The sequence below is a fragment of the Cervus canadensis genome, chromosome X, assembly GCF_019320065.1.
Source record: "Cervus canadensis isolate Bull #8, Minnesota chromosome X, ASM1932006v1, whole genome shotgun sequence".
Classification (NCBI taxonomy): domain Eukaryota; kingdom Metazoa; phylum Chordata; class Mammalia; order Artiodactyla; family Cervidae; genus Cervus; species Cervus canadensis.
The window spans coordinates 92,535,766-92,558,662 of NC_057419.1; the positions used below are offsets into that span (position 1 = coordinate 92,535,766).

At 37.7% G+C, this 22,897-nt stretch overlaps 1 protein-coding gene across 2 annotated transcripts in view; it reads right to left on the bottom strand.

Annotated features, from left to right (window-relative positions):
- The window catches only part of DIAPH2 (diaphanous related formin 2), a 932,191-nt gene that overhangs the window by 161,795 nt on the left and 747,499 nt on the right, over window positions 1–22,897 (bottom strand). For both annotated transcript variants that reach the window (XM_043457771.1, XM_043457769.1), the window contains one exon: window positions 9,340–9,435. In XM_043457771.1, the coding sequence (XP_043313706.1) occupies window positions 9,340–9,435 (96 nt within the window). The remainder of the gene's footprint in view (window positions 1–9,339; window positions 9,436–22,897) is intronic.

Consider the following 22,897-nt stretch of genomic DNA (forward strand, 5'->3'; position numbering starts at 1 on the left):
CTGATGCTATTTAGGACTTAGTTTTTGAAAAGCTCTATGCCTTTAGCTTCAGCGGTACCACACTACTTTTTTTCTCCCCACTCCTCCATAACCAACCCCTTAAATGCCCTCTTTTATGTGCTTTGGTTTCCGAGCTAGTCCCATGAATTGGTGGTTCTCAACTTTTGCGGCACATTCAAATCACCTGAATAACTTCTTTTTAATTGAAGGATAGTTGATTTCTAATGTGTTAGTTTCAGGTGTACAGCAAAGTGAATCAGTTATACATATATGCATATATCTATTCTTTTTCAGATTCTTTTCTATTAAGGGTTACTACAAGATCTTGAATATAGTTCCCTGTGCCCTACAGTAGGTCTTTGTTATTTATCTATTTTATATATAGCAATATATCACTTTTAAAATATACTATTTCTTAGGCTCTGACTCCATAGATTTGGATTTGATTATTACAAAGAGGAACCAGACATGGGTATTTTTTTAAAAGTACCTCAAAGTGATTCCAGTGTTTAGCCAGGGCTGAGAACCAGTGCTACAAATGTTTGTTTTCTCCAGGGTTCACCCTTTGTAGGCTGCTCTACTCATTTACCCTAGATTATCTTACCTGCTCTCATCTTTGTATCTGTCACTGAAATGTTGATCAATACACCAAATTGATAAATACCTAGTACTTATCAATACTAGGTAAATACCCTAGTATTTACCCTGTAGTTATTGCCAAGAGGTAACTGAGCTAACACTACTGAGAACACTGAGTGACTGGCCCAAGGATTATTTGATCCTTTTTGTCTCCTTCCCCACCTCCACTCCCACCTACACTTCTCTGCATGAGCCACAATGTCATTCATTTTAACTTACACAAACAGAACTCTGTACTAAATAGCTATGAGTCACATACACACAACAGATGAGAAAGTGCTCTGTTAACTGTAAAGCACCAAGCATGGTAAAGTATTTTAAGTACATCACATAGTATATGTTCAATAAATACAACTGAATTAAGAGGGAAAAATTAGGTATAATAGTTTATTAATATAATTGGCAACACCATTCAAGACCCTTGAAAGTATCTAGTTTACTATCAGGATCTCTAGAAGAGACACAATTTATCTTTTCATTCTCTAACTCCCTTTTTTCCCCCTTCAAATCCCAGCACTTAAGGATCAAAAGATATTCTTCATTCTTTAATCCCTTAAATCTTCCCTCTTGGCCCTCACTGCTCTATTAAAACTGCTTGGGAAAAGGACAGCTGTTACCTGCTAGCGGACAAACCCACTGGTCTCGCTTCAGTCCTAATTCTACTTAACTTTCTGCAGGATGTGACCTTACTATCTCCATTCTGAAATTCTCTCTACCCTCTGTCTTCCAGGCATCACTTTTTGCTGCTTCTCTTCTTCGCTTTCTAATTATTTTGTCCCCTCGGTGTCCTTTGCTGATTCTTCTGTTTGCCTCCTAAATACTGCAATTCCCAAAGACACTATTCTTGGCCTTTACCTCCCACTGGACACACTCTTCCTGGGGGATCCCAAGGTTTCTATAACTGTATACATGAAAATGTCCCTCAAATTGGTTAACTCCAGCCTCAACCCCTCCTGCTTTCATGTGTGTGTGTGTTTGTGTGTGTGTATGCACAAATAATTAGGTAATCCTCTACTTAAAAACCTCTGTTGGCTTTGTTGAAACAAACTTTTCATCATCACCACTCCTCCTTTCCATTCTCCATTGCATGCATTTGCCATCCTTCCTTGTGTTTTCCACATAAACTACTATTCATCCTTCAAAACACAGTTCAAATGCCACTTTTATCGTGAAAACTTTCTTCAGTTCTCCAGGCATTTTATTCCTCTTTTAGCACTTTCTACATACTCATACCATAGCATTTATATTATGTATACACTGTTTTCTTCATGAGACGCTGAGTTCTTGAGGGCAAGACCTATGTTTTTTCCATCTTTGCCCTCCAGGGTTCAAGCACTGTTGCCTGACCCCTACTATTTAATCAATAAATAGTTGGATGAATACTGTTTTCATTTGTTTGCATTATGTCAATTTTTTTTTTACTAGATTTGAATTGCATATTACAATATAGTAACTTTACTACAGACAAAATGGGGTTGAGTCAGCTAGTCTAAGATTCTGACACTTAGAAATAAAGACTGAGAAAGCTCATGGGAAAGAACTCATCCTGAGGGAGAAAGAAGTAAACAGCTTAGAATAAATGACCTGCTTGACCTAGTAAAAATAATGAAACAAAACCACACAGAAAACCCCAACAGATCCTGATCATCAAAAAAGGGAGGAGGATACTGAATGCTACATGGGTTTGTCTTTGGGCCTTGGTGCATGGGGCCAAATCCTATGGAGATCAAGAGGACTGTAACTTATACCTGAAAGCTGTTTTTCTAAAAATGTCTGTAAGACCTTGAGGCATAAGTAGTATATTATCTTGGTACACTGGTGGAGTGTCAGACTGTACATGGGTGGAGTGTCACACTAAAAGAAGAGAGAGGCATTTCTTCCCACTTTGCCACTGACAGCTCTCAAGCTCTGGCTGAAAGCAGGAGGGTGTCAGCTGCTGTAGCAAACAGCAGACAAGGAAATGCAGGGTATTTTAGATGAAAGCAAATGAACAGTGGCTACTGTGAGGTAGAGAGGCCTAAGAAATGTCGGTTTGGCTTTGTTACAGAAATATTTTCCCTAATATTAAGACTTAAGAGTTTGATTTTTCCAGTTGGCTATTGTTGTTTCCTGTCTCCTCTCTGTTCTCAAATGGTAAATTATATCTTCTCATTTAGACTTACCTGGAGAATTCTATGGACAGAGGAGCCTGGTGGGCTCCAGTCCATGGGGTCACAAAGAGTTGGACATGACTGAGCGACTAACACTTTCACTTTTTCACTTGCATTTGCTGATCCATAAAACTAGGATCATGTGTCTCTGAGTTTCTTCTGCTTATCCAAATTTAATTTTCTTAGTTGCCTTGTATATTTCTAAAACTAAATTACATTTATTCTGTTTCCTGGTTTCATGTCTGTAATGCTCTTCTTGTGTATGTGTGTTTTTAATGTCTAGAACTATATATCAAAATCTAGTCATAGCCAAAGTAGCTCAGATATCTATCTATTGCTGAGAAACCTGTTTATACTTACAGTGGGCAGAGAAGGAAGAGGTGGGGCTGATTAAAAGATAAGCATGTTCGAAGTATCTACAGATATTCAGAAGAAAAAAAAAAAGATGTGGCATTGTGTATATATTTTAAGTGTGGTTTTTACTCCTGCAAGGTTTTCTTTATGAATTTCTTCTTCCTCCAAAGCATATCTTTGACCTTATAATGACAAAGTTAAGAATACTGATGGACAATTCTTTACAAAGTAGGTCATAAACATATGGGACTTATTACCTTAAGTGCTAACAAAGGTTGTAACAGAGTCCAGAAAGATTTAGCCAAATTCATAGATGATAGAAACTGAAATGTTCCTTTCACCCACCAAATTTATAGAAAGTGTAGTCTATATTTTAGACAGTAAAGAAACCCACCAGCAATGCAGGAGACCTAGGTTCCATCTCCAGGTCAGAAAGATCCCCTGGAGAAGGGAATGTCTACCCACTCCAGTATCCTTGTCTGGAGAATTCCTTGGACAGAGGAGTCTGGCAGGCTACAGTCCATGTGGTCACAAAAAGTAGGACATGACAGAAGTGACTAACACATATTTTAGGGAATACAAAAGCAAGAGGGTAAGGGATGTGGGGAATTAGTCTACGTCCCATACTACATAAACACATGATTCCTATCTCATCATGGCACATATAAGATTGCACTGTTTTTTTTTTTTTTAATTAAAATGTTTTTACCTGAAGTACAGTTGATTTACAATGCTGTGTTAGTTTCTTGCATTGCACTTGTATCATGTGGATTATATGCATGTTTTCTCAAATGGTCTGTGAGCTCATCAAGGCAAATGTCCTATTTGGTGTCACATCCTCAGTACCTAACCCAGCATGTGATGCCCAGGGGACAGTCAACAAAATTGTTTAATTCTGAATGAATACTATCTACCCCTAGAGCTTCACCATCTACTAAGTTCCTCCATTCTGGCTCCCAGTTCCATTTCAATATTGAAAAGATGCTCTTAAAATGTCACTAGAAAGCTCCCAAATGGCAAATCAATGGTCTTGATCTTATTTGATTTCACTGTAGCATATGCCATTGTTGAAAATGGCCCATCTTTTTTGCCTTCCTTTGCTTTTAGAACAATAATGTTTTGATTGGCCTCCTACCTACCCAAGTGTTCCTGATCCATCTTCTCTGCTAGTCTTCTACTTTTAGACCGTAAGGAGAGACATTTTCAAAGTTCTGGGTTTGGATTTATTTTTAATAATCCCTCTAATAATCTCTTCCATTTCCAAAGTATTCAATATAATCAGAAATCTCACTAACTCAACCATCTTGTGATGAAATCTACAGTCATATTTCCAAGAAACTTCTGGACATCTTGATATCAATTCTCTGCTACCACTTGCAGTTTCACTTGCCCCAAACTGAATTTGTCTTTTATCACTATTCCTTTTCCTGATCTCAGTAGTATTCTCTCATAACCCAAGTGTCCTCCCAGCTATTCAAAGTCAAAATCCTAGGATTAGCCTTGACTCCTGGTTACTTCTCTTTCCCTAAATTACCTCCTTTTGTCTAAGGATATGACAGTAGAATCCTAAGTCATCACCCACATTCCTATAGATTAAATATCTCAATATATAGCTTTGATCATATTCTTCCACTGCTAAAATGTTCAGTATATTCCCATCGCCTAAAGCCTGGAAAATCCCATGGATGGAGGAGCCTGGTAGGCTGCAGTCCATGGGGTCGCGAAGAGTCGGACATAACTGAGCAACTTCACTTTCACTTTTCACTTTTATGCATTGGAGAAGGAAATGGCAACCCACTCCAGTGTTCTTGCCTGGAGAATCCCAGGGATGGGGTCACACAGAGTCGGACACGACTGAAGTGACTTAGCAGCAGCAGCAAAGAATGATACAGCTTAGTCTCTTATTCAAGCACTCTCTGATAGAGTAACAACCTACTTTTCCAGAATTATCTCCATATTTTTACACTTTATATAACCTATTTTCTTAGTAGCTGTGCTATTTGCCACTCTCCCAAAATGCTTTGCACTTTCTAAACTCTTAACGATATTTCATCTAACTCAAATGCCCACTATTCCCACCTCCAACTCCTACTGCTGAAATTCATACTTATCCTTCAAAGCCTTTTTCTCCATGATTTTTTCTGACATATTGATATGGCATGATATTTCCCTCCTCAGAACTCACATAGTATGTTATTAACATCTCTTGTATAATGCCCCTATTGTCTGCCTTATCCTGTAGTCTTTCTATCTTTATCATTTCTATAAGACACAAGGGTCTTATAACTAAGGAAATCTTAATTATTTTTGGATCTGTCATCATGTCTAACAAAGTACCTTTCACAAAACAGAGGAAGTTGAATGAATGAATGAATGTTTAGGGGTTCATTTCCTAATTTCTGAGTTTGACACCAGCCCAGCCACAATCTGGATTAATATTCAGCCAGTGGGCATTGGTACAGCCATCAGGCTATTCCTTACCCTTGCATGTTCTGATTGGCAGGGGCCCGTGCTATACCAGTTAGTAATATTTTTAAAAATCACTACAAATGTGATCCTTTCCCTTAAAATGGCTTTTGTTGCCCTAAACTGAAATGGTACACTCAGCGGAATGGGCTGGAGGCAATATTTGGGAGCTCTTTCTGAGTGAGCTAATGTGAGTTCTTCTTAGGGAGGGGAACATCGGCTCACTGCGGAAGATTTGCAATTTAGGCAACTCTTCATACCATTTATTAACATTTTGATTTTCTAATGAAAAATACAGACTCCCACTTCATTTTCTTTAAATATGGAATTGAAAACACTGCAATTAGATGCACAATTGTAGGGCTATGTATTGTACACGTTGAAGTTTCCATCTGTAAGCAATGATAAGGGGTTTGGCAAGCAGAGCAGTACTTCTTTGCTGTCTGTGGTTGACTTTGATTTCAGATTTTTTTGGCTATTTCCTCTGATTTGACTTGACTTGGAGAAAATAGTCTTCTTTATAGTTTATTTTTTCTGCTTTTATCTCACCATGGTGAAGTAGAGGTTTTTGGACAGGAACAAGGATACTGGGGTTGAACAGGGAAAGTGTAACACTATAAAGTCAATGGGATCTTGGGAAGGAACAAAATAAGGTGCCTAGGAAAGTGAAAACAAAAGGAGGCCAGCAGGAAAAGAGGATCTTAGCTAAGAGAGGCAGAAACAGGGAGGCAATGTGGAACAGCCCCCCAGTTCTGTTGCTTTAAGAAAGAGGGAAGCAGACAAAAGAGTTTTTGGCAGACTTGCAAACTCTGTGCCTGCCTTCCCCTCCCTCTCCCGTCGAGCACTTCTACTGATATCCAAGATGCTTTACCAATCACTGCCACTGTCTGCCTTCTGGTTTCTTCTCACCACTGGACATGTGCATTGGCTGCTGCTCCTTGGAATGGCTGCCAGAGCTAACAGGGCTGATATTTTTGACCCTACGTGCTTATGGAGGCTCTCCAACTACAAAATAAGAGAGGTCTTAATTTAGATTACTCTCAATCAGTACTAAAAAATTCTACAGCTTGTGAATATATTCTTAGTGTTTTGCAGTTGACAACACTACATTCCCTTAGTACTAAACTCACAGAAACACCATGGAATGATCTCTCTCTTGGTACAGTCTCAGTATGAGGTGTGAGACTAATCAGACAGGGCCCTTAGCAAATGTATTTTAAAAATAAACAGCCTAGAAAGATGATGGCAGTTCTTTTATGGCACAGAATAAGGTGCTTTTACTTATAAGCTGCTTAACAGAAAACTGCATTGGTAGAAAAATTATTTCAGTTTGCTTTCCACTGACTATAAATGCTCTGATTGTTCAAGAAAGAGCAAAAGTGGTTTTTATTTTCCTTAAAAGGTGGAAGGGGCCTCTGGTAGCATGGGAGAATATTTGTATTTTACAGGTCAAGATTGAGGACAGATTAGTAGTGCTCCTGACATTCTACCATACGGCATTACCTTAAAAAATATGGACATATAAATAAAGATGTTAATTTTCTTTCCTTCAGTCTCCCACTCTTATTGTAGGCCATCTGCAATGTCTTCATCTACATAAAGTAGTCTTACACTCCAACCAAAACATTCTTCTCTCAACAAAATCTAACTTTCAGGCTTATCTACCCACCAGGATTCACTCAAATGTGAAAAAGATGAAATACAACTTACATTGTCTTCGGCCATGAATTTCACCAAAAGCTTTTTTTTCAGCCAAAAGCTTTTCTGGATCATTTTTTTTTTTTTTTTTTTTTGCATGCTGCACCTAAGGCCCGGCACAGCCAAATAAATTTTATTTTTTTTTTAAGTGGAGGGAGAATGATGGCAGGCACCAGGAAGCACCAATGTTTCCAAACTCAGCTGTCATGAACCAAACAGCAGTGCAGTTCCCTAGGATAATGAATTTGCTTGTATGTATTTGCAAGGTGACCACAGAGCTCTTACACTGCTTTCTAAGACTGTTTCTTTGGTGCTTGTTGATGAATAGTTTTGACTCTTAGGGTCTCTTTTGGTGCTTGCTGACAGATGGTTTTGTATTTCTGCATCCCACAGCATATTAGAGGATGTTCCAAATGGTTAATGGTTTCTGTAGCCCAATGGTGGTTCCTGCTAAGAAATGGTTATCATCTCAGAGGGGCCTCTCTGGGGGTGGCTCTCGGAGCATGTGAGATATGTATTTGTCATCCAGGCATCCTCTCATTGTTAGGGAGATGGAGGATGGTGGAGAGATCAGCTGTACTTCCTGTTACTTGTCAGCCTTTTGCACTCATATTCCTGTGCCAGGGACTAAGGGGACAAAGCCTGGTCATTCATTCTTCACTGGGCTTCATTTCTTTCATTATTTTGTTGGGAGTACAATAGTTTTGAGAGGAGCCAATTTCCATTTTGCCTTTTCATACTGTTCATGGGGTTCTCAAGGCAAGAATACTGAAGTGGTCTGTCATTGCTTTCTCGATGGACATGAGGTTGAGCAAGCTTTGGGAGTTGGTGATGGACAGGGAAGCCTGGCTTCAGTGCTACAGTCCATGGGGTCACAGGGAGTCGGACACGACTGAGTGACTGAACTGAACTGAATTTCCATTTTAATGAAATATGATCGTTTCTATTCCAAACATAGAATATTTCTGAATTGTAGACTATACAAGGCAAATCTTACTAATCTAAATTAAGTAGAGTTTCCATGTTTACTATTAATTTTCCTTTTTTCATTGACATCTCCATATCACTCTACAGCCCATGAAGAGAACTTTTACAAACAACACATATAATTTCTCCCTCTACTTCAAGAAAGATAGGAATTAAAAATATAAAAATTTCCTTAAAAGAAGTAGATAGCTCAGCCTACTTGGATTATTCTGCAAGAAGTTCTTATTTATTTCAGACATAGGTTATGAAGTGGAAAGATGGATAACTTTCTGGTTCCACTCGAGGGAGGGAGGCTGTTTTTCTTTTATGTTTTTTCTTCCTGCAAGATCAATTTCATAGTATGGATTTGTTACTTATCTAACACACACAAAAAGGGGTTCCAACACTTTGAGATTTCAGGGGATCTTGGATCATCAGTGCCTCTCCTCTCTTCAGTAACATGGAGAATGGATCGTGAAGCCAAAATGACCTCTGAAAAGAAGCATTATCTCAGTTTTCTTACCTGTAACATCCTTAAAGTCAATTACTTGGAATGACTTTAATTACAGTTACGATTTTAAACCATCTTCTAGACAAACCACATGCTCATAAAATAACAATTAAAAATATTTAGTATTAAACACAGTGGGAATCCTTGTTTCTAAACTTTTTTTTGCAAAGCCTACTGTTATGGTGTGGCGAAGAGTCGGACACGACTGAGCGACTTCACTTTCCTGCATTGGAGAAGGAAATGGCAACCCACTCCAGTACTCTTGCCTGGAGAATCCCAGGGACGGTGGAGCCTGGTGGTCTGCCGTCTATGGGGTCGCACAGAGTCAGACACGACTGAAGTGACTTAGCAGCAGCAACTGTTATTTGAAGACACTTTTACAAAGTTAAAACTTGTGATCAGGTAGATATAGAAGCTTCCTGAGACTTCACTTGTGAACTGAGATCAACTGTTTCAAAGAGTTATTTTTTTTTCATGAAAAAGGTTTTTGTTTTTTGGTATTTGGTTCTGAGCATTTACATTCTATAATACCATGTGAGCTAGAGTGGTTCTTACCTGGATTCCTTGGAATCCGCTTTCTGCGGTCTCGGAATGCCGCCCCTGATTGCAGGGCTTCCAGAAGATTATCCATCACGCCCGTCTCATCACCCTCTGGAGGAAGGGAAAAATCAGAATTAATCTTGGAGCAATTAAAGTTAAACTACAGGAAAATAAAGGGAAAAACTCCTGTCAAATTTACATAATACCCCTAAATTAAAGACATATATCTGTTTCAACATAATGCATCCTGTCAGTTTCTGGCACCACAGACTACTTTGCTTATTACGCACCATTAAGCAAAATTCATGCCAACCTCACTGTTCTTTCAACTTAAAGACCTTGTCTTTTGTATTACTGATGACATGTTCAGTATGTAAATAAACAGCAGCTGATCAACTACTGTTGCCTTCCTGTTAAGATTCTTATAAGATATTCCTAAGTAAGAAACCACTGACCCGGCTTAATGCAATCAATGTGCAGGGTGTGATTTGATGAAGCAGAGTTACACAAGGTTAAATACTGATTGTATTAATACCTTCAGCATTCAACCATCATCTGCAATTATCTTAAAAGACACTATTTGCAAAACACATTTGCATTCAGCTCCTACCTAATCCATATCCTTTACCCGTTTTGAAATACTGACATTGTAGAAGGCAAAGGTGACTACATCATCTGAAAGGCCACATTTTACACTTGAGAGACATTAGCCAGAGTCTTATCACCCCTTTTAGAATGCTGTTGTGCTTCTAAGCTTTTCCTATGAGTGGAATATTCAAAAGATGTTCATGGAAGTTCTCAACGGAAACATATATAAAACATTTCACCCTACTCTTATCTTTGACAATTCTGGCCATCAAAAACACTTTCAAGATTTGTTAGAGCAAGTGTCCATTGCCAGAAACTCTAAGACACTGTGGATAATCCACAGTGAGCTGAGGAGCCTTTTCTCAACAAACCTCACTGATGAAAAGGACCCTCACCAGGTAGTTAATTTGAGTGGTAGCTAACGTGTGGGTCTAGGGAAGAAGACATTTGCAAGCAGGAGGGTTAAGAGAAAAGAGTGAGACTGAGGGAGAGGAAATTGTTTCTGATGTTATTCCTAAATTAAATTTAAATCCTACTTTGCTTAAAGGATTGACTGTGGGGTGTCAGATCATAGGGGAAAAATACTGTCTTATGGGGCAAGAACAAGCTACAATCTTTTTTTATTACGTTCTTCATTTGACTTGAGATCTCCTCAATGTTACAATCATTGTTTTATTTTTAAAATCAATCTCTAGGACAGGACATTGAGTGAAAAAATAGAAGGAAACACAGAGGTTTTCAGGTATAATATTTGATGAAAACAGGAAAAATAAAGGGAAAGTAGAACTCCAGTGACTAAACAAGGAAAGAGGATGTTCACTTTTAGGAATATTAAGACTGCATACACATCTGAACCATCACCTGCTCTTTACAATAGAAAGAAAAGAGGAAATGAAGTCTGACATGCCTGGAATGTATCGGGGAGAATTAAATTTTATGTGGTAGGCACTTGACACTGATTATATCTTTTTTTGGCTGCACCACACAGCTTGTGGGATCTTAGTTCCTTGACCAGGGATCGAACCTGGACCTACAGCAGTGACAGCACTTAAACCACCAGACAGCCAGGGAAATCCCACTTTGGTGCTATGATCCTCCCAACAAAATATTGAAGCAAATAATATCTTTGTTTTTCAGCTAGGTATACTAAAACTTGGAGAGTTTAAGCATCTTGCTCCAGATTACACAGCTGGCATGTGGAGGGGCCCTGGTATGAACCCAGATCAATTGTTGCATGATAGCTAGAAGAAGATGAAATGGACTAGGCATGTGATGGCCACATGATGAAACATCATAACGCTGTCGTTAAAAAGAGCCAACAGGCCCCAAATGGAGTCACCTGTAAAAAGGCTCACATCACCAAATGGAGACTTAATCTCATTGCAGTTTCAGCCTCTCCTAGGAATATAATCTTAATCACTCAGTCTGAAATTTCCTGGTCAACACTAGAAAGGAAGTTGACCTGATAGACCTCCCATTGTCCAACAAAGGAAGGTGACCTTGTCTGAACAATCTACTCTTTGCTAGAATAACTTCCTTGTCTTGCTTCCTTCTGCCTATAAAAGTCTTCCCTTTTGTACAGCTCTTTAGAGCTCTCTTCTATTTACCAGATGAGATGTCACCCAATTTATGATTCATTTAATAAAACCAATTAGGAATTTAAATTTTATTCAGTTGAGTTTTGTTTTTTAATGCTATGACATGGGTTGGAGCATTATCCTATAAGCTAGCACTAACAAATATATAATACAAACCACAAACGTGAGCCACATAAATAATTTTAAGTTGTCTGTAGCCATATTTAAAAAGATAAAAGGAAACTGGTGAAATGAATCTTAATATATTAATATTTATCTCAATATGTAAAAAAATTATATATATTTTACATTCCTTTTATCAGGCCAAGTCTCATAAATCTAACACAATTTAATTTCAGCATCTTTCATTTCAGATTAGCTACATTTCAAGTGCTCAATAGCTATATGTGGCTCGTGGTTACTATATTGGGCAGTGCAGCCATAAGCAATATAGGAAGTGACTTGATATGATTTATACTTTAGAAAGACTTGTCAGACAGCATTGTGGAGGATAACTCTGGGGACAGCATGACAGAAGGTAGGGAGATGTTTAGGAGTGTAATGGTAATTCTCTCAGTAAGAGATAAAGGACTGAATTCAAGGGTTAACAGAGTGACTAGAGAGGAGGGATATTTTAAAGGCATTAATACAGTCAATAGGATCTGGCTGGAAGGGTGATATCAAGGGGGAGAAAAAGAGTCTAGAAGACAAAGGATAAACAGGTTTGAAAAAAATTGCTTTTTGAGGAATATCTAAGTAGAGAAATCTAGTAAGAAGTTGGAAATATGAATCTGGAGCCCAGGAGTGAAGTCTAGACTGGAGCTAAAAATGAGAGTGTCATTGGAAGATGGGTGAGATGACCCTGAGACAATGTATGAGAAGAAGGGGCATAGAATATATTTTCTGAGGATCTCAATTTTTAAAAGGCAGTCAGGGGAAAAGAAGACATGGAAGGAGTTTTTAGATACAGAAGTACAACCAGAAGAGAACCAAAGTACAACTAAATTTCTGTATCCTTATAAAAACAGTCATGATGAAGGCTATGTAAAAAGATGAATACATGTATATGAGTAAAGAGAACAGAATATCATACAGTATGTATTTATCATTTAACATAAATGATGGGCAAACATGAAAAAATCTATAACATAATGATATTATGGATAGCATGTTATTAAAATTCTTTAATACTACTATATTGTTTATGGACTAAAAAGATGGAAAGAACAAATATGACATAAAGTATAGAGAAATTACAAATAAATCCCTGTGCTTAATTTACTGGTTGCCATCTGATATCATTTAACAGAATGTTATGTAAGATCACCATTTCTCAACTTTTTTTTCCCCATTTTTGTTCCCTCCTCCCCTAAAGGAGCCTTGTTAGATATCTTTTTCCTAATCCCCCCATATTAAAATTTAGTATCACAGATATAACTATATCTGTTTATGCACTGTGGCCCTTTGGAAAGTCATAGACCATTGTAATATCTAAGATTTTTCTCCTCCCACCTCTCCAATAACCAATATTGATTCCCTTGAGGGTGATATAGCTCCTGCTGAGAAGGCATATGCTAGATGATTCTGTTAAGGAAAAGAAAGAAGAAAAAGAAGCCAGGTCTTGGTGAACCTCAGTAAGGAAAGAAATATAAGTTTCAAACCACTAGTTCACCATTAGTTTTTTGTTTGCTTCATAACTGTCAAAGGAACTGAGAGATTTTCATGAAATGTTCAAGCCTAAGGAGTAAAGGTTTTATAAATATATTACAGACTTGTCTTCCTCAAACAAAATGAAAGTCAACATGATCATTTGAAAGTTACCCTTCCTTTTAAATAAATTTCAGCAAAATTTGGTCCATGATCAAATTGTGTGAGGTTGACAGTTCACTTAGATTTTCCAAGTTTACAGAACTATTCACTCTTACTTACATGTGATTAGCAGTGAGTAGCTGTTTTGACTTTTTAGTTTTTTGGTTTATGAGATCAAACTCAGGGGAAAAAATCTTTTAAGTGTTTTATTTATCATTGAAAAGAAAAATAGCCTTATTGAAATACATAGAAAAATGTGTTTTCTTACAAATTACAATATCTATCTTACTGAGTGAAAGAATATCAAGGAGAAATTTGGTAATGCCTTTTAGCCACTAAAATGGTAATATACAGGCATGTCTGAGAAATAACAATTCAGAGGTGACTTTCTAATCTTTCATCCTGAAATTAGATCACAGACAGTGTTAAGGAGCCAGGAGAGCTGCATGTAATACAGTGGGCTCTGTGTGAGCCCACTCATCTTTGGGTAAAATAAAAGGCATGGGTTGTATCTTCTATATCATGTTTCTAATAGCGTTGGCCATTCTGTAGATGCTGAATGCCCACTGATTTCAATTTTCAGCATCATTACTTATCTGTGTGTGTTGACTCAACTTCCCCCGAAGAGTCTGAAGATACCACAGATTAAAATCAACACTAGCTCAAGTAATAAACTCTACTATACCTTTATTTAAGGCTGTCTTCCAAAGGCTAGCACAAACTTATTCACAGGAAATGCCCTATGAATTTCTCACATTCGTGCACATTTTGTGGGCACAGGCATTGATGACTATTGTTCTGGACTATCATTTCAAGGATGTTTTTACAGTCAACAGCCTTGAAGATACAATGTCTTCCTCCAGAGCAGAGGGTAGGCTTACTTTGAAGACAGATTATATCTCCCTCTAGGGCAGATGTCAGACAAGTTTGCTTTCAACCCACTATACAAGATTTGGGTTCTCTTAAGTATGGGTTCCTCAGATGGGACACAAACCCACTATGTGCCCAGCACCCACCTGGGCCCACCTTGGCATCACTCTGTGGGAGCTGGAGGACAAGGGAAAGCAATCTGAACATGAAGCCCACACTGCTCTCTGTGCTGTGAACCACAGACTTCTTTGTCTCTGACCCAGGAATCTTGTGTCTTCTGCCAGCTGCCAGCTCCCCTGAAACTTTGGCAGCTGACTTGTTAGCATGCAAGTAGAGTAAAATCTCTGACCCTTTACAATTTTTGAAAATACTTTTGTGCTCTTCTTTTTATCAAACATTGTTAATTAGACTACCTGTCCCTCATTTCTCTAGGAACCAAAATACCTAGTGCCTTGGACTTTTCTATTAACTAAGACCCAAGTCTAGTTCATTATTCTTCAAAAATGACTAAAGTGAAGTCACTACTATAAAAATCATTTCCTAAGATCCTAACAGTTTGGAAATAAAATGGCTTCTATATTCACCACTATTGCCTCCTTGAATTTTCTCAATTATATAATTAAGGCTTTCTGGAAAAGCTGAGCAGATTGAAGTTGAAGAAGTTGCCATCAACCAACAAAAATGAGCCGAAAGTCAACAAGGTGACCCAAAAGAAGCAAAAGGCTAATTAATGAGGGTAGGACCCTACTGTGAAATAATACTTAGGTAGATTAAATAATTAAAAAAAATAAAACTATGTTCTCTGTGGGCTCAAAGAGTTGGGGAAGAGTGATGGGTGAATAAGGGCTTAGGTTAGGCCTCTGAAAAAAATTATACTTGAAAGGTTGAAAATGATCACTTTAAAGAGACTAAAATCCAGATTTTTAAAAACTTTTAAATTTATTTAACTGTAAGTTTGCTTTCTATGTCTGTGTGTCTATTTCTGTTTTGTAGATAAGTTCATTTGTATCATTTTTGTAGAATCCACATATAAGTGATATCATTTATCTTTCTCTGTCTGGCTTACCTCACTTAGTATGATAATCTCTAGGTCTATCCATGTTGCTGCAAGTGGCATTATTTCATTCTTTTTTATGACTGAGTAATATTCCATCACACACACACACACACACACACACACACACACACCCCTCACATCTTCTTTACCCATTCATCCATTAACGGACATTTAGATTGCTTCCACGTCTTGGCTAATGTAAACACTGCTGCTATGAACAGTGGGGTATATATGTCTTTTTGTGTTATACTTTTCTCAGGGTATATGCCCAGTAGTGGGATTGCTGGCTTATATGGTAGTTCTATGTCTGTTTCTTGAAGAAACCTCCATACGGTTCTCCAATTTACATTCTCACCAACAGTGTAAGAGGGTTCCCTTTTCTTCATTCCCTCTCCAGCATTTATTATTTGGAGGCACTTTAATGATGGCCATTCTGACCAGTGTGAAGTGGTACCTCATTGCAGTTTTGTAAAATCTAGATATATTAACTCCTCATGTACACACACATGGTTACTTGCTTCCTCTCTCTGAATGTATGTGTATCTGTATATAAAGTTACATATGTTGTGATGCACAGATTTTGCATACAGTTTGATGAATTCTGACAAGTGTTTATACCCATTGTAACCACCAGAGTTAAGATACTGAATGTTTCCATCACCCCCAGAAAGTTCCCACTTGCCTCCACCATTCAGAGGCAACCTTTATTAGTTTTGCCTTCATATCGTATAATGTTAAAAGGATAAAATGTGTTGAGGTACTTTTGAATCAATGTAGGTACGTGAAAGCAAAAATACATGGAGTACATAATAAACCATGAGGAGAGCAACATCACAGCAATGTTCTAAAGGGCCTTGTGTATCAATGTAAGAAGTCTGAATGTGATGAGAGGGCTTCTAAAGAGCAACTGGTAGATCTTCAGGAAGGTGATGACATGATAAAGGTGACATTTAAGACTGGTCTCACAGTATTATGCAAAACAGGCCAGAGTGGGTGAAAAATTCTACAAAGAATACAGTTGAATTTGCAGTGACAAGTATTATTCTGCATATAACCCTGAGCAAAGCAGGATGCTCAATTTTGGTATTATTGGTAAAAGACTGAATAGAACAGCAAAACTGGTTTTGTGAGCAAGGTCATAAGCAGTGGCAAATGGAGACTGACAGCATAAGAAGGCAGTGATAAGTGGAGAGCAAGAAAAGTCAGCGTTAGATTCAATCTTTTTCACACCATCTATTATAGGTCAGATTAAGACCCTGCTGTAAGATGTATGGATTTGTAGATGACACAAAATTAGAAGACTGCTCACTTATCAAAAAAGAGGGAAACAAAATTCCTTCTCTGGGATCTGAAAAAAATGAAGGCCTGAGGCTGACAAATAGCTCTTACAATTCAATAAAATAAGAAGTAAGACATGACAAAAACCTGAACAACTTGTATGGCAGTCCACAAGCATCTAGAAAGCCTCTGTCTGATGGGAGGTTTTTGTTAGTTTGCAGTTTAATTGGAAGTGAGTGAAGAATGGAGATAATGTTGACTTGGAAAACTAACAGATGGTAACTAAGATAATAGTCTCTGAAGTTATTTAGGGCCATGAAAACTGTTTAAGAAAATCAAGATATTATTCCATAGAGATTAAAAGAGGGCATAAATAGAATGTATAAAGTTCTGAGGGAAATAATGATGGCAGATGTTCTGTACAAAAGAAGAAAACTTTCAAGAGGGAAAAGAGGACACAGGAGCTTAGAAGAAATTACTAGAAACCACAGGATGAGCTAGGGGCAGAGTAGTAATTACATTATGCAGCAGTTGAAGATTTGTAAAACAAAACAGAAAAACATTCTCCCAGGTTGAGGCTTTGCACAGTGGTATGTACCAAAAAGCAAAATTAATCTCAGAGCAATTAAAGTTAAAACTATAGGGGAAAATGTTGGTTAGAGAGTTCATTCATTCTGTTATTTCATATCTTTGCCCAAACAGGTAATGAATAGTTTCTTATAGTGAAGGAGATCATCAGATTCAGATAAATTTCATAGTGAATACTGCTCTTCTTTACCAATTTTAATTGAAGGTTGCAGGTACATTGTGTCATGGAATAAACATTATTTTAGGGGGTCACAAGCTAAATGGATATTCCATTCCAAAGTGATGAGCAGTAAAGGATAAAGGGATTTCTCCCCAAAAATCTACATGGTAGGTGCTACCTTGAAGTTTATCACACTAACTAAATTGGTGAGTTCAATTTCCCTAATATATTTGCAATTTAAAAAGTTGTCAGTTGACACACTTGAATGGATTTCTACTGGTAGTTTCAGTGAAGGATCTTTTATGGCCAGAGGCACCTTTTGGGCAGTCTGCCTGAGGTAAGACAGCTTGATAGTAAGTAGTAGTTAAAAAGTAATGTTTATGCGTCATCATTTTTTGTCCCAGTTACCTATATGCTAGAAGACTGGGAGAAAAAAATTACATATTCTATAAATAAGCAAATACCCAATAAACCTTAATGTTAACACTTACCAGAAAACCACTGCTGATGCCTCTGGTAAAATATCTCACATTTGATATTTTAAATAATTAATATTTCAAGAGACCTTTGAAATACTCTGTGTGTCTTATCAGAATCAATCATTTACTAAGGGTACGGAACATTTGTGAAAGGAGAACTAAGCAAAAACAAACTTGGAAAAAGAATAAATTTAACTCCATTCAAAACTATCCAGCAAAGTAAATCTCAGTGACTTTCCAAAAAGATAATAATAAAGATGTTTTTGGATATAGGCATAGTAATAATATCTGCCATTTATTGAGGGTTTATAATATGTCAGGCCGTGTTCTAAGGGATGTACACTGGATCTCTATAACAACATATTTTTTTCAGGTAATAAAACTGAGGCATATTTAGGTAAGTAAGTTGCTCAAGGTGGCAAAGTTGGGAGGTGACAGAACCAGCCTCAGACCCTTGGAAGCATGTCTCTAGAGCAGGAGTTGGCAAATTATAGCCTCAGTGGTCAAACCAGCCTACCACTTGTGTTTGTACAATCCATATCATAAGAATGGTTCTCACACATTAAATGTTTGCTTAATTGAAAAATAATAATCTTTCATGCTACATGAAAATTCCCCAAAATTAAAATTTCAACCCATAACTTTTATTGGAACATAGTCATGCCATTTCATGATGTATTGGTCTATGGCTGCTTTCAAGCTGTAACAGCAAACATGAGTAGCTGTGATGGAGATTTTTTTGGTCTTCGAGGTCTAAAATATTTATTATCTGGCCCTTTACACAATAAGTTTGCTGACCACTGCTCCAGAGCACACACTGTCAACATCAGTGTCATGCTACATCCAGACATCTGTGGAACTCACAATCTCTGAGTTGCTGAAGGAGCTTGGCAACCTCCATGTCAGTGAAATAGGGCTCATTTATGGGTGGAAGATGGGAAAGAATACCAGAAGTCAAGGTCTCTTAGAAGTACAAAGCCAAGAATGACACAGAATCATTCATGAAGCAACAATTGTACATACACTTCTATGTGGATTTACATTTAAGAGACCTTGAAAGAGAAGAGTTCTTTTGTTTTTTTCCCAAAGGCAACAAAACCTGCTTTCCAAGCTTTTTGTTTGTTTGTTTTATTTTTAAAAATTAATTTATTTTAATTGGAGGCTAATTACTTTACATTATTGTGGTGTTTTTTTGCCACACATCGACATGAATCGGCCACGGGTATACCTGTGTCTCCCCATCCTGACCCCCCCCCTCCCTCCCCACCCCATCCCTCTGGGTTGTCCCAGAGCACTGGCTTTGAGTGCCCTGCTTCATGCATCGAACTTGCACTTGATTTTCTATCTGAGAATCAGCCTCTGACTGATATGGAGTAAATTCAGCTCTGTTATACAAGACATAGCTCCTTACCTACTGGACTGTCATATCAGAACACAATACCATACAATGAATCTAACCATCTTCATAAGAAATACAAACACAACCCTAGTGGTGGAGAGAAGAAAAGGGACAGTTTGAGCTTCCAGAGCACCATCATGAGGGCACATGTATACTTGTACCTTCCTTGGTTCCTAGCACAAGCACCAGGTCAGGGAAGGATGGAAGTAATTTTTCAAGAATGACCCTCATGTCAGGTAGTTTTAACAAAAGTCACACATCACAGCAACAACGGCAGCCCACCACCAGGTATAAAAATGTACATGAGGGAACTGGTACTCTATGTTGCTGATGGTTGGAATACAGGAAACAAGTTGACAATTCACCCATTGTTAGACCAACTTTTGAATTATTCTTTCTCTGCTTACCAGATTTTAGAGTAGGTCAACTCTCCTGCCAGAAAGGTAATGACAACTCCACCTCACTGTTGCACAGGCACTTAAAAGTTGATATCTACTTAACTGTTGGTTATCTATTTTTAAAGTGCAAGGAGTCTTGTGTGTGTGTCATTTTTTTGAATGCACAGAGTAAAGATTGCTGTAAACTGATTTGTTGTTATTACAACTACCACTTTCAAATTGAGGAGCGTATATCTTGTTTTAACATGATTATATTATATACCTTTGTTTTTTTCAAAAAGTAAAAAGCAATTTGAAAAAAAGCCATGTATAATCAACTAGTTTATTGAACAGTCTTAACTCGGTAAAGACATAAATATAAAGTTGTTTTTTGTTTTCTTCACCATTGTTCCTAGACATACAACATCAAGTTTCCCTTTCATGCCCCTTAATGATATCTTAGGAAGGTTCTGTAATTTTCTGGTTGTAATTGAAATACTGATCTTATGTTTGTTTCAAGGCATTTCCTTCCCCCATTGTTGGTTAGTCTTTTGGACCCAGGTGCCTGAAGGCGAGAATGGGTGGCATAATCTGTTTGCCCTCTCACTCCCCCAGCCTGTCTCATGGAAGAATTTGACCCCCAGTGGGCTGGGGCAGGGAGGAAGAAAAAGGAAAAGAGGAAACGTTATAATTCTCTTAAAAATTTTTTTTGTATGTGAACCATTTTTATAAAGCCTTTATTGAATTTGTTAAAATATTGTTACTGTTTTATGTTTTTGTTTTTTCTGGCCATGAAGCATGTGGGATTTTAGCCCCCAGACCAGGGATTGAACCCACACCCCCGACATTGGAAGGCAAAGTTTTAACCACTGGAATACCAGGGAAGTCCCTGTTATAATTCTCTTGATGAATGTGCTAGACAGGTTACAAGAGACAAAGGTAGGAATTTAGTGTAAGCATGTATGCAGAAGTAGTAGGAATAAGAAACAGGTTTCAGCAGCTACATAGTCAGGTGAGATTCCCAAAGAAGTAAAATACCGCATGATCCAACAGTGCCAATTCTGGTCATATATCAGGAGAAAATCATAATTCAAAAAGATACATGCACCCCTACATTCACAGCAGCACTGTTCACAACAGCCAAGATATGGAAACAGTGTAAATGCTCATCAACATATGAATGGATAAAGGAGATGTGGTACATGTATACAATGGAATACTACCCAGCAATAAAAGAAACAAAATAATGCCATTTGCAGCAACATGGATGGACCTAGAAAATATCATACTAAGTGGAGTAAGTCAGAAAGAAAAAAACAAAAACATTGGATGATATCACTTATATGTGAAATCTAAAATATGACACAAATGAACTCTACTACAAAACAGAGACAGACATAGAGAACAGACTTGTAGCTGCCAAGGGGGAGAGGGATGGTGGAGGGATGGATTGGTAGTTTGGGATTAGCAGATGCAAACTATTACATATATAATGGATAAACAACAAGATCCTATGGTATAGCACAGGGAAATATATTTAATATCTTGTGATGAACTATAATGGAAAAATATGAATATATATATGCACACACGTATAAATGAGTCACTTGGCTGTCACAAGGGGCTTCCCTGTGGCTCAGCTGATAAAGAATCCGCCTGCAATGTGGGAGACCTGGGTTTGATCCCTGGGTTGGGAAGATCCCCTGGGGAAGGGAAAGGCTACCCACTCCAGTATTCTGGCCTGGAGAATTCCATGGACTGGATAGTCAGGGGGTCACAAAGAGTTGGACACGACTGAGTGACTTTCACTTTTCACTTGCTGTACAGCAGAAATTAACACAACATTGTGAGCCAACTATAAGTTAAAAAAAAGATACATGGATACATGTATATATGTATGGCTAGGTTGCTTTGCTGTGCACATGAAGCTATCACAACACTGTTAATTGGCTATACTCAAATATAAAATAAAAAGTTTAAGTAAAAAAAAAAAAGACACAACCTTGACTGTAATCCTCCAGCTATAACAGCAGCCCTAGTCATCCATTAATGTCATTACTTCAGTACTTTGATGCTCATTCTCACCTACCATGTGAGCCTACTCTTAGTATTTGTTTTTATTTCCTCTTCTACCATTTTCAAATTATTTCTCCATTTTTGGGTCTTTGAGTCCAAACTCCCCAAGAAAAAGAAGCAAATTTGATTGAACCAGGATAGACCAGCCTTTGGGGAAGAGTGTTCATGACAGGCTATCTCTTATGAAATAGACAAGGCTACAGATAACTATCCTTGGATCAAGAATCAATCTCTGGCCCATTTTGAAAGTAGGGGATGATTGCATGACACAAAGCATGGTCAGCATTAAGAAGCTGCTGATTACCACTTGCCTCAGAAAAGGAGCTAAAGGTATGCACTTCTGATATGTATTATCATAACTCAATAGTATAATTTACATGGATGTTTCAAAATGGGAAAGGGAAGGATTTTCCTTTAAGTCTTGATCTAAATCCCTTAATTCCTTAAGAGGAATTCAATAATCTGCTCCAGAAGAGAACCAATATGACTCTGAGCATGGCTGTATTCTTTCTCAATCAACTAGAATGGATTTATACTTCTAGCAATCTCACTCCTGTCTCCTGATGGAATTGAAACAAGTTGCTGAAAAATAATTACTTAGAAAGCAGAACTGTCACAGAATAGTTTGTGGTCTTTCATGGACTTCGGGAAGTGATCTCAGTTTCAAAGCTTCTAGTTCTCTTCTGTGATGGAGACAACTTAATTTACAACCTCACTATTTACTTGCATTCCCATTTCAAGGACAAACCATCAGCGACTCCCAAACAATATTATTTATAAAATTTCCAATCATCTCAGACTTCATGTGTTTCAGATGGATGGAATTACCCAAAGATTTCCCCATCTAATCACAGCCCTAATGACTACTTACCTCAATTTTTTCTCTCTTTCTTTTTTAAATTATTCCCCAGGCTTAGAACCTTTTAATGATCTTTAGTATTTTTTTCTTCATCTCCAAAGTCAAATAGTGACTAACCTATAGCACATTGTCACTGGCAATACACAGTCTCCTCCTCAAGTCTAACACATATCCCTTAACCTGGATAATCTACATAAATAAACTTGCTGAATTTTGTTTCTAGTCTCTCCTACAACTAAACTATAACTTTAATCACATTATCCTCTTTTCTAAGATTCAAGGCTCATCTGTTCCAATCCAAACTCCAATGGTCTCACTAATTATTTCCAGATTTTTCTTTGGCTCCTCCAATCACACCAGCTAAGCTACCTCTCCTTATCATTTTCTACAAATCCTAAGGTCTTCCCTCATGTTCCTAAATTAAGAAATAAAAGATTAATGTCAATTCTAAAGAAA